Consider the following 13,470-nt stretch of genomic DNA (forward strand, 5'->3'; position numbering starts at 1 on the left):
AAACAACGGCACTCACGCCTGCCAGAGCGCCACACCATACCACACAGAGTAGCTAGCTGGGCAAGAGGGATACTGGGGCCTACGGTATACTGTCGACTAGGAAATAGGAATCACATACAGGAAACTATACAAATAATACCAAAATGACATCAGCACTCATGCTCATGTTGTAGTCAAATAAGGAGCAAAGCATTTGTTGATACAGGAAATAGTCCAAATCCACTCACCTCTTTTGTGCAGCCATCCCTCCTTCATTATCGCCACATGGGTCATGTTGGTGGGCTGGTTAGTGTGTCCAGGGTTCTGACAGGGAGAGACACAGCTCTGTTCCCCAAGTGTCCTTCACTCAGTCCAGGGCAGGAGCCTGTAGCCACCTTTTCACCAGTTTCCTTTTAGTGTAAAGGGAAGAGTAAAAATTAGCCTCATCTGGCAGTAAAACATTTCCTCTCCACCTGTCTGAATATTAACTTCACCAGTCAACATCAGTGCATCTCAGTGGAAACACGTTGGTTCCATACTTCTGTGGTCTGTCCAGACAGTGGAAAATAGTTGTTCCACACACCAGATGGGTTTTATTCCAGTTCAGTATGAGCATGTGGCATCACTCCCAAATGAGGAACAAGAGTTAAGACAGTATCCACAAACTCACCACAGGGCCAAACACTTCAAAACTAATGACTAAGTTCTGTGACCAGTGTGCGGATGGCTCTCTCTGACCATCCACTGAAATCAATTTATCCTCCAGAGCTCCATCATCACAAGAGAGGCCTGTTAATGTGACCTCATCAGTGGCTGCAGAGGAAAACAACAGGAAGCAGTAGCTATTGACAGGCTGGGAGTTAGAGCCCCAGGCCTAATACATCCCCCATTAAACCAGCATGATAGGAGCCTTTAACATCCCCCATTAAACCAGCATGATAGGAGCCTTTAACATCCCCCATTAAACCAGCATGATAGGAGCCTTTAACATCCCCCATTAAACCAGCATGATAGGAGCCTTTAACATCCCCCATTAAACCAGCATGATAGGAGCCTTTAACATCCCCCATTAAACCAGCATGATAGGAGCCTTTAACATCCCCCATTAAACCAGCATGATAGGAGCCTTTAACATCCCCCATTAAACCAGCATGATAGGAGCCTTTAACATCCCCCATTAAACCAGCATGATAGGAGCCTTTAACATTCCCCATTAAACCAGCATGATAGGAGCCTTTAACATCCCCCATTAAACCAGCATGATAGGAGCCTTTAACATCTCCCATTAAACCAGCATGATAGGAGCCTTTAACATCCATTGTGTTTACAAATTGTTATGAGTGAACTCATATTAATTGGAAACACTACACAGGGTTATTTTTACTCACTGGAAATCAAATGTATTCAATTATCAAATACATTTTTTTTTTAAAACATGCGCCGAATACAACAGGTGTAGACCTTAGCGTGAAATTCTTACTTACAAGCACTGAACCAACAATGCAGTTCAAGAAATGTAGTTAAGAAAATATTTACTAAATAAACAAAAGTAAAAAATGTAATAAAAAGTAAAACAAAATAACAATAACAAGGCTATATACAGGGGGTACCGGTACCGAGTCAATGTGCAGGGGTACAGGTCAGTTGAGGTAATTTGTACATGTAGGTAGGGGTAAAGTGACTATGCATAGATAATAAACAGCGAGTAGCAGCAGTGTTAAAAACAAAGGGGGGGGGGGGGTCATCAAATAGTCCGGGTGGTCATTTGATTAATTGTTCAGCAGTCTTATGGCTTGGGGGGGTAGAAGCTGTTAAGGAGTCACCTTTTGGACCTAGACTTGGCGCTCCGGTACCGCTTGCCGTGCGGTAGCAGAGAGAACAGTCCTGGGTGGCTGGAGTCTATGACAATTTTATGGGCCTTCCTCTGACACCGCCTAGTATATAGGTCCTGGATGTCAGGAAGCTTGGCCCCAGTGCTGTACTGGGCCGTACGCACTACCCTCTGTAGCGCCTTAGATGCAGAGCAGTTGCCATAACAGGCGGTGATGCAACCAGTCAGGATGCTCTCGATGATGCAGCTTTAGAACTTTTTGAGGTTCTGAGGACCCATGCCAAATCATTTCAGTCTCCTGAAGGGGAAAAGGTGTTGTCGTGCCCTCTTCACGGCTGTCTTGGTGTGTTTGCACCATGATAGTTTGTTGTTCAAGTTCCTTGGACACCAAGGAACTTGAAACTCTCGATCCGCTCCACTACAACCCCGTCAATGTTAATGGGGACGTGTTCGGCCCTCCTTTTCCTGTAGTACACGATCAGCTTTGTCTTGCTTACGTTGAGGGAGAGGTTGTTGTCCTGGCAACACACAGTCTCTGACCTCCTCCCTATAGGCTGTCTCATCGTTATCGGTGATCAGGCCTACTGCTGTTGTGTCGTCAGCAAACTTAATGATGGTGTTGGAGTTGTGCTTGGCCACGCAGTCGTGGGTGAACAGGGACTAAGCACGCACCCCTGAGGGGCCCCCGTGATGAGGATCAGCGTGACAGATGTGTTGTTGCCTACCCTTACCACCTGGGGGCGCCCCGTCAGGAAGTCCAGGATCCAGTTGCAGAGGGAGGTGTTTAGTCCCAGGGTCCTTCGCTTAGTGATGAGCTTCGTGGGCACTATGGTGTTGAACGCTGAGCTGTAGTCAATGAATAGCATTCTCACATAGGTGTTCCTTTTGTCCAGGTGAGAAAGGCCAGTGTGGAGTGCCATTGAGATTGCATCATCTGTGGATCTGTTGGAGCGGTATGCGAATTGGATCTAGAGTTTCCGGGATGACGGTGTTGATGTGAGCCATGACTTTCAAAGCACTTCATGGCTACCGACTTGAGTGCTATAGGGCGGTAGTCATTTAGGCAGGTTACCTTCGCTTTCTTGGGCACAGGGACTATGGTGGTCTGATTGAAACATGTAGTTACTGCAGACTCGGTCAGGGAGAGGTTGAAAATGACACCTGCCAGTTGGTCCCGCATGCTCTGAGTACTGGCAGCAGCACATTGTGCTCCAGTCCTCTCTGGCTGTGGCTGGGCCAGCAGTGTGTTGTGCTCCAGTCATCTCTGGCTGTGGCTGGGCCTGTCACAGTAGTAGAGAGAGAGAGAGAGAGAGAGATGAGCTCTGGGGAACTGACTGAGCAGGCCTGTCCACTAGAGCACTGTATACCCTACTGAGACCAATTCAAACTTTGATCACAAACGCAAACCAAGCCTCTGTGCTCTCAGCATGCACTCTCTGACTTTGACACACACACACACACACACACACACACACACACACACACACACACACACACACAGGTCCGGCTCTGGAGTCACAACACAGTGTTGATGTTTAATGTGACCGAGCCGTCGCTACTGTGGGCAGTGTGGAAAAGCTGGGCCGCAGCCAGGACACAGCCAGAACTGTAGCCAGTGAATGAACCTAGTACCCTAACAGCAGGTCACATGGTCCAGGGGCCCGGGCCACTGCCTGACTGATTCACTCGCTCTTTCCCTACCTGCCTGCTTCACTCTCTCGCTCTGTCTCTCCCTGACTGCCTGCCCTGCCTGCTTGACTTTCATCATGCTGGCTCTGGTTCCAGGGCCCCCCTCAATGCAAATCAGTGTCATGCAGTATGGAAACCACACACAGAGCCAGTCATAGAAACACTTGTTGATTAATGTAGTCCATTGGGTATCATCCCAGACTAGTCTTGAGACTTGGCTGGGTTCAAGCAAAGAGGCTGTGTATGGAGGGAGCAGGTTGACCTATATCATTTGTTGTATTGTCTTCTATATCAACAACGTGAATCCATCTCTGTGCCTATATTGGCTTTGTCTTGGGGTCCTAGTAGAAAGGTGCAGGTAAGCAGTGTCCCAATACTACTGTGCATCAAAGGAAATGTTTACTGAATAGTAATACCAATATGCATCTATGCAATTTTCCTTCAAACAAGACGTACAAATAAAAAAGTAGACAGGTGAAATGACTAGTCATGCCTCCACACACAATCAAGTTTGTTCTTGGTGTCTGTTCCAGCAGAACAATCACAATTACAGAGAGAGAGAAGAGCATAAAGCAACTAACATTAGCATAAACAAATATACAGTACCAGTCAAAAGTTTGGACACACCTACTCATTCAAGGGATTTTCTTTATTTTACATTGTAGAATAATAGTGAAGACATCAAAACTATGAAATAACACATGGAATCATGTAGTAACCAAAAACGTGTTAAACAAATCAAAATATATTTTATAATTGAGATTCTTCAAAGTAGCCACCCTTTGCCTTGATGACAGAATTGCATACTCTTGGCATTCTCTCAACCAGCTTCATGAGGTAGTAACCTGGAATGCATTTCAATTAACAGATGTGTCTTGTTTACATTTTAGTCATTTAGCAGACACTCTTATCCAGAGCGACTTACAGTAGTGAATACATACATTTCATTTCATGCATTTTTTTTTGTACTGGCCCCCCGTGGGAATCGAACCCACAACCCTGGCGTTACACACACCATGCTGGCGTTGCAAACACCATGCTCTACCAACTGAGCCACAGGGAAGTCCACAAAAGTTAATTTGTGGAATTTCTTTCCACCTTAATGCGTTTGAGCCAATCAGTTGTGTTGTGACAAGGTAGGGGGTGTATACAGAAGATAGCCCTATTTGATAAAAGACCAAGTCGATTTTATGGCAAGAACAGCTCAAATAAGCAAAGAGAAACGACAGTCCATCATTACTTTAAGACCTGAAGGTCAGTCAATCTGGTAAATTTCAAGAAATGTCCAAGTTTCTTCAAGTGCAGTCGCAAAAACCATCAAGCTCTATGATGAAACTGGCTCTCATGAGGACCGCCACAGGAAAGGAAGCCCCAGAGTTACCTGCAGAGGATAAGTTCATTAGAGTAAACTGCGAGACATCTCAACATCAATTGTTCAGAGGAGACTGCATGAATTAGGCCTTCATGGTCAAATTGCTTCAAAGAAACCACTACTAAAAGGACACTCCAATAGTAAGAAGAGACTTGCTTGGGCCAAGAAACATGAGCAATGGACATCAGACCAGTGGAAATCTGTCCTTTGGTCTGATGAATCCAAATTTGAGATTTTTGGTTCCAACCGCTGTGTCTTTGTGAGATGCAGAGTAGGTGAACAGATTATCTCTGCATGTGTTGGTTCTAGAGTTGCAAAATTCTGGGAAATTTCAATAAATTCCCTGGTTTTCCAGAAATCCTTGTTGGAGAATTACAGATTTCCTGCTTATTCTGAGAAATCTTCAACCGGGACTTCGGGAAATCATTTCTTTTTCAACAGGACAATGACCCAAAACACACCTCCAGGCTGTGTAAGGGCTATTTGACCAAGAAGGAGAGTGAGGGTGCTGCATCAGATGACCTGGCCAACACAATCACCCAACCTCAACCCAATTGAGATGGTTTGGGATGAGTTGGACCGCAGAGTGAAGGAAAACATATGTGGGAACTCCTTCAAGACAGTTTGAAAAGCATTCCTCGTGAAGCTGGTTGAGAGAATGCTAAGACTGTGCAAAGCTGTTATCAAGGCAAAGGGTTTGAAGAATCTAAAATATATTTAGATTTGTTAAAAGAAAATTGGTTACTACATGATTCCATATGTGTTATTTCATAGTTTTGATGTCTTCACTATTATTCTACAATGTAGAAAATAGTACAAATAAAGAAAAACCCTTGAACGAGTAGGTGTGTCCTAACTTTTGACTGGTATTGTATACATATTCCCAGACAGAAAAAAATGAAAGATCATTCAAATGGATCTATACATACTAAGAAATAAAGTTGGGTAAAGTCTGTTTTGAATAGAAAAGGCACCTTTTATATGGTGTAACTTGGCAGAAACCCTCCTATTGTTCTCCAGTCTCCTCTTCAAAAATATTACTGTTGGTGACACTTCATCAGCATCTTGTATCCGTTCATGGCATCCCCTAATTCCATCTATGCTGTTGGTTCTGACTTGAGGGCTTGACGTTCAGAATGTAAACAACTTGCTTGCAGCCACATGGACAGCAGTAGAGGAAGCAGTGCTGTCTATGACTGTGACACAGAGAGACCAGGGAGAGGACAGTCATATGATGTGCACGGAGGGCCAGGAAGTGTGTGGACCCATTACACTGATAAAGTCTCCTAGCTCCTGTGGCGTACAGGCCTCAGATTAGCCACAATAAGCCTGACTGTGTAAGGGCAGATTTCAAACAGCATTCCTCAGATTCTGCATACAACTGGTGGCACATTTGCATCAACAAGGCCAGAGGATCTCAAAGTCCTTTCCCATACCAATGGGAGCGAAGGACGTCAACATCTCCCAGGAAGAACAGGGTGAGTGAGTCAAACAGTAAACACATCACTTAACCACCCTCAGACTAATGTCACATGCTGCTGCTGTGCTGCCTGCCTGAGTCCCTTCACATTCAGACTGTGGCTAGTTATGGTCGGTCTCATGACTCAAAACAAATTATCACATTTAAGACATGCATGGCACACAACATGCTTGGGGATGACTACTGTTCAGTGTGAGTGTTACTTTACATGCACACATTACAACAACAAAAAATACTGAAAATGACTACCCAAAACAAAAAAAAGTAGACAGTGAATCATAAGAGTATTCATCACTTAGTCCAAATGTAAAATATGTTATGAAAAATTACATCTAAAAGATGGAAAATTGGGAGCACAGTGGAGATTGAATGTTAGGGGATTTGGGGGATGCTTATTCAAGGATAATTGTGCTAATGGAAAATAAAGGAAAATTACTGAGGCATGTCCCAGAAAGCATAAAACTGTCATACAAGAATAAAGGAAGTATGCTTTCAAAAGTCATCAACTGTAGATCTACTATACAACACATGTATTCGTCCGACATAACAAAGCAAAAGGTGGATACTTTGTATCAATTTCTGTTTCAGTCATTGCTACATTGTAACAACAATGCAACAACGTGGCTGCCTGCCTTCAGATAATCTAAAAGTAAAATATTCGGTTTAGAAATCGTGGAATTTTGAATGAAGCCAGTAAAAGATATTTCATCTTGTGTGACATACAGACAAACAAGAACATATCAGAAAACGAAATAAATTGTCTTGTTGACGAACGTGCAGATAAATGAATGAGTAGAGTTGCAGTGTTGAACCGGCCACCCGCAACATCTCATCATAGTTTGTTTTTAAGACGCCTTGCAAATGCATTTATATGTCCATAAAGTTCATTTCTAAAACGTATAGTTCGTTCATATAGGTGACTTATAATTGTATGAAAGTAATGTACAGTAAAAACGACATAAACATGTTCGCCTGTAGGCTGTCTCAAAGGCGGACATTGTGTAAAATTCAAAAGCATAGTCAATAAATGACAATGTTATACGATATTTAAGTTTTGTTTATGAGGCACAGTCTCTGCTAAGGTTAAAGTTTGGACACTTAACTAACTTCTTCAGTAAACATAACTATACCCGAGAATAAACTGATGTCAGGAATGCACTTAATTTTAGTCTGGATATGGGGCCTAGCAGGGCAGTTTGAGTGAGAATAACCGCATCCTATTTTATACAATGGGATCTAACCGCTCTAGTAGCAGTCGACCTCAGTCAACACGAAAAACAAAATGCAGGCCTTTACCTGGACAGGATTTCAATAGTGTGTCCGTTGCATTATAATGAGCTGTTTCGGCGATTTATTTAGCTGATAAATCCTTCAATAATCTGTACAAAAAGTGCTCTCATTTACTCGGTTTCTTTTGCCTTTCTTCTACAACACCTCCCAAACGTTATGTCTGCAATGCTTCTGTGGCATACTCATCTCCTAGGTCCTAGCGCCGATAGGTCTGTTTGCGATCCAGAGAGAAGGCTACACACAGAGACGGATAAAGATTCCGGACATATGTTTAATCTACATATTTTTTCATAATAAATCAATCATTTTATGTAGGATGAGCCATCAAAACCATCCTATTAAAAATATGGTTTGTTTGAGTTCATCTTCACATAATTTCACTTGTGGCTCAGTTGGTAGAGCATGACAGGGTTGTGGGTTTGATTCCCATGGGGGGCCAGTACAATTTTTTTTTAAATAAATAAATGCATGAAATGAAATGTATGCATTCACTACTGTAAGTTGCTCTGCTAAATGACTAAAATGTAAATGATTAACTGATGTAAACTTGACCCCCAAAAAACATCTGGGTCAGATGGTTTATACCCCTTTCTTCTTTAAGGTTGCTAAATGACTAAAATGTAAATGATTAACTGATGTAAACTTGACCCCCAAAAAACATCTGGGTCAGATGGTTTATACCCCTTTCTTCTTTAAGGTTGCTGCCCCTATCATCGCCAAGCCTATCTCTGACCTTTTTAACCTGTCTCTCCTTTCTGGGGAGATTCTCATTGCTTGGAAGGCAACCATGGTTCGAGATCAAGCTGATCCTAACTGTTATAGGCCTATTTCTATTTTGCTCTGTTTATCAAAAGTGTTGAAAAAACTTGTCAATAATCAACTGACTGGTATTCTTGATGTCTATAGTACTCTCTCTGGTATGCAATCTGGTTTCTGCTCAGGCTATGGATGTGTCACTCCAACCTTAAAGATCCTTGGTGATGTCACCATTGCCCTTGATTCTAAGCAATGTTGTGCTGCTATTTTTATAGCCTTTTTTGACATGGTAGACCATTCCATTCTTGTGGGCCAGCTAAGGAGTATTGGTGTCTCTGAGGGGTCTTTGGCCTGGTTTGATAACTAAGAGTGCAGTGTATAAAGTCAGAACATCTGTTGACTCAGCCACTGCCTGTCACCAAGGAAGTACCCCAAGGCTCGATCCTAGACCCCACGCTCTTCTCAATTTACATCAACAACATAGCTCAGGCAGTAGGAAGTTCTCTCATCCATTTATATGCAGATTATTTATTTTTAATCCCAGGCTCGTCCCCACAGGAGGCCTTTTGCCTTGTGGTAGGCCGTCATTGTAAATAATCCTGACTACTCTCCCAGTCCCTGTCGCTGAAAAACATCCCCACAGCATGATGCTGCCACCACCATGCTTCACTGTAGGGATGGTGCCAGATTTCCTCCAGACGTGACACTTGGTATTCAGGCCAAAGAGTTCAATCTTGGTTTCATCAGACCAGAGAATCTTGTTTCTCATGGTCTGAGAGTCCTTTAGGTGTCTTTTGGCAAACTCCAGGTGGGCTGTCATGTGCCTTTTACTGAGGAGTGGCTTCCGTCTGGAAACTCTACCATAAAGGCCTGATTGGTGGAGTGCTGCAGAGATGGTTCTCCTTCTGGAAGGTTCTCCCATCTCCACAGAGGAACTCTAGAGCTCTGTCAGTGACCATTGGGTTCTTGGTCACCTCCCTGACCAAGGCCCTTCTCCCCCAATTACTCAGTTTGTCCGGGCGGCCAGCTCTAGGAAGAGTCTTGGTGGTTCCAAACTTCTCACATTTAAGAAAGATGGAGGCCACTGTGTTCTTGGGGACCTTCAATGCTGCAGAAATGTTTTGGTACCCCTCCTCAGATCTCTGCCCCGACACAATCCTGTCTTTCCAAATCATGTACAATCAATTTAATTTACCACAGTTGGACTCCAATCAAGTTGTAGAAACATCTCAAGGATGATCAATGGAAACAGGATGCACCTGAGCTCAATTTCAAGTCTCATAGCAAAGGGTCTGAATACTTATGTTAATAAGGTATTTTTTTAATATTTTTTTTATACATTTAAAAAATATATATTCTAAAAACCTGTTTTCACATTGTTATTATGAGGTATTGTGTGTAGATTGATGAGGAAAAAAGTTATTTAATCCATTATAGAATAAGGCTGTAACGTAACAAAATGTGGAAAAAGTCAAGGGGTCTGAATACTTTCCGAATGCACTGTATGTTTAAGATTGGGCATGTTACTGTGCTGTCCCTAATAACACCACTGTTTTGACAGAGACTTGGTGAAAAGTTGTGTAATAATTGAGTAATATCACAACGGCAGGGGGGTGGAGGAGCATGGGGCTGCTGGAAACCCTTCCCCTTGATGAAAGATATATTGACCCACTGCCTCCTCCCTCCAGTCCTGTGCCATTTCCTCTCATTGTCACTTGTACTGTAAATGAGCTCTTCACAACTCATACTTCCATGCTGCTCCACATAATAGAAACAGGGCTGACCAACTGTAGCCAAATCAAAACATATTTTATTTGTCACATGCGCCGAATGCACAGGTGAAGACCTTACTGTGAAATGCTTACTTTCAAGCCCTTAACCAACAATGCATCTCATGAAATAGTTTAGAAAATATTTACTAAATAAACTAAAGTTAAAAAAATATATAATCCTAAAGTAACACAAGAAAATGACATAACAATAACGAGGCACTTTGACCGGTACCGAGTCAAAGTGCGGGGGTGCAGGTTAGTCAAGGTAATTTGTAAAGTGACTATGTGGAGATAATAAACAGCAAGCAGCAGCAGTATTCCGCAGTCTAGTGGCTTGGGGGTAGAAACTGTTTAGAAGCCTTTTCGTCATAGAATTGACGCTCCGGTACTACTTGCCGTGCGGTAGCAGAGAGAACAGTCTATGACTTGGGTGACTGGAGTCTTTGACAATTTTTGAGGTCTTCCTCTGACACCACCTATTTCGTATATAGGTCATGAATGTCAGGAATCTTGGCCCCAGTGATGTACTGTGCTGTACGCACTACCCTCTGTAGCGCTTTACGGTCAGATGCCGAGCAGTTGCCATACCAGGCAGTGATGCAACCGGTCAGGATGCTCTCGATGGTGCAGCTGTATAACTTTTTGAGGATCTGGGGACACATGCCAAATCTTTTTAGTCTCCTGAAGGGGGAAAGGTGTTGTCGTGCCCTCTTCAAGACTGTCTTGGTATGTTTGGACCATGATAGTTTCGTTGGAGATGTGGACACCAAGGAACTTGAAACTCAATGTTAATGGGGGCATGTCCAGCCCTCCTTTTCCTATAGTCTACAATTAGCTCCTTTGTCTTGCTCACATTGAGGGAAAGGTTGTTGTCCTGGCACCACACTGCCAGGTCTCTGACCTCCTGCCAATAGGCTGTCTCATCATTGTCGGTGATCAGGCCTACCACTGTTGTGTCGTCAGCAAACTTAATGACGGTGTTGGAGTCGTGCTTGGCCACGCAGTCGTGGGTGAACAGGGAGTACAGGAGGGGACTAAGTACGCACCCCTGAGGGGCCCCAGTGTTGAGGATCAGCGTGCAAGATGTGTTGTTGCCTACCCCTACCACCTGGGGGCAGCCCATCAGGAAGTGCAGGATCCAGTTGAAGTGATGAGCTTCGTGGGTACTATAGTGTTGAAAGCTGAGCTGTAGTCAATGAGCAGCATTCTCACATAGGTGTTCCTTTTGTCCAGGTGGGAAAGGGCAGTGTGGAGTGCCATTGAGATTGCATCATCTGTGGATCTGTTGGGGGGGGGTATGCGAATTGGAGTAAGTCTAGGGTTTCCGTCATGATGGTGTTGATGTGAGCCATGACCAGCCTTTCAAAGCACTTCATGGCTACCGACGTGAGTGCTATATGGCGGTTGTCATGCTGGTATAAAGGATTTGGAGACAGGCGCAGGAATACACAATAGGGGTTTTTAATACACCCAAAACAAACACGTATACAAAAACACTGGGCTGTACCCAAACAAAAGAGCGAGGGGAATCCTCATTGAACAACATAGGACAATACCAGTAATACACAATATATACAGCACGCAGAATAACAGCTGCACCAACGCATAGGTACTCACACGACCAACGGACATGGGAACAATAACTGACAAAGAAAGAAGGAAAAGAGGGCACATATATAACATACTAATCAGGGGAAATGGGAACCAGGTGTGTGTAATCAGACAAGACAGTCCGGAATTGATGATAATGAATCCCGTTCAGTGAAGCGTAGAAAGCCGGTGACGTAGACCTCCAGAACTGGTGAACAGAATGAGCATCAGTACCGGGGGGATCCTTGACAGCGGTAATCATTTAGGCAGGTTACCTTCACTTTCTTGGCACAGGGACTATGGTGGTCTGTTTGAAACATGTCGGTATTACAGACTCGGTCAGGGAGAGGTTGAAAACGTCAGTAAAGACACTTGCAAGTTGGTCCGTGCATGCTTTGAGTACATGTCCTGGTAATCTGTCTGGCCCCTGGGCTTTGTGAATGTTGATCTGTTTAAAGGTCTTTCTCACATCGGCTACGGAGAGTGTGATCACACAGTCTTCCAGAACAGCTGGTGCTCTCATGCATGCTTCAGTATTGCTTGCTTCGAAGCGAGCATAAAAGGCATTTAGCTCGTCTGGAAGGCCCACGTCACTGGGCAGCTCATGGCTTGGTTTCCCTTTGTAGTCCGTAATAGTTTTTAAGCCCTGCCACATCCAACGAGCGTCAGAGCTGGTGTAGTAGGATTCCATCTTAGTCCTGTATTGATGCTTTGCCTGTTTGATGGTTCATCTGAGGGCATAGCGGGATTTCTTATAAGCGTCCGGAGTAGTGTCCCACTCCTTGAAAGCGGCACCTCTGGCCTTTAGCTCGGTGTGGATGTTGCCTTTAATCCATGGCTTCTGATTGGGATATGTACGTACGATCACTGCAGTGACGACATCGTCGATGCACTTATTGATGAAGCTGGTGACTGAGGTGGTATACTCCTCAATGCCATTGTATGAATCCCGGAACATATTCCAGTCTGTGCTAGCAAAACAGTCCTGTAGTGTTGCATCCACGTCATCTGATCCCTTCCGTACTGAGCGAGCCACTTGTACTTCCTGCTTTAGTTTTTGCTTGTAAGCAGGAATCAGGAGGATAGAATTATGGTCAGATTTGCCAAATGGAGGGCGAGGGAAAGCTTTGTATGCGTCTCTGTGTGTGGAGTAAAGGTGGTCTAGAGTTTTTTTTCTCTGGTTGCACATGTGACATGCTGGTAGAAATGAAGTAAAATGGATTTACATTTGTCTGCATTAAAGTCCCCGGCCACTTGGCGCCGCCGCTTCTGGATGAGCATTTTCTTGTTTGCTTATGGCCTTATACAGCTCGTTGAGTGTGTTCTTAGTGGCAGCATTGGTTTGTGGTGGTAAATAGATGACTACGAATAATATAGATGAGAACTCTCTTGGTAGATAGTGTGGTCTACAGTTTCCCATGAGGTATTCTACCTCAGGCGAGCAATACCTCGAGACTTCTTTAATATTAGACATTGCGCACCAGCGGTTATTGACAAATAGACACACACCCCTGCCCCTAATTTTTACCAGACGTAGCTGCTCTATCCTGCCGATGCACGGAGAAGCCAGCCATCTCTATATTATCCATGTCGTTGTTTAGCCACGTCTCGGTGAAACATAAGATATTACAGTTTTTAATGCGCCTTTGGTAGGATAGTCTTAATCGTAGATTGTCCAGTTTGTTTTCCAATGATTACACATTGGCCAATA

General features: G+C 43.9%; 1 protein-coding gene across 3 annotated transcripts in view; it reads right to left on the reverse strand.

The window, feature by feature from the left end:
• Window positions 1–7,828, reverse strand: part of LOC106582637 (RAC-alpha serine/threonine-protein kinase) — a 39,514-nt gene extending 31,686 nt beyond the window's left edge. Inside the window, exons 1-3 of one of the 3 annotated variants that reach the window (XM_045715535.2) lie at window positions 7,648–7,828; window positions 2,883–3,090; window positions 228–389 (exon numbers count right to left, since the gene is read on the reverse strand). In XM_045715535.2, coding sequence (XP_045571491.1) covers window positions 228–273 — 46 coding nt within the window. In that variant the 5' untranslated portion in view covers window positions 274–389; window positions 2,883–3,090; window positions 7,648–7,828. The other 2 variants (XM_014165920.3, XM_045715539.2) reach the window with 2 other exon arrangements.
• Window positions 7,829–13,470: the final 5,642 nt, after the last annotated feature.

Source organism: Salmo salar, chromosome 01, assembly GCF_965601325.2.
Source record: "Salmo salar chromosome 01, fSalSal1, whole genome shotgun sequence".
In the NCBI taxonomy this organism is placed as follows: Eukaryota; Metazoa; Chordata; class Actinopteri; order Salmoniformes; family Salmonidae; genus Salmo; species Salmo salar.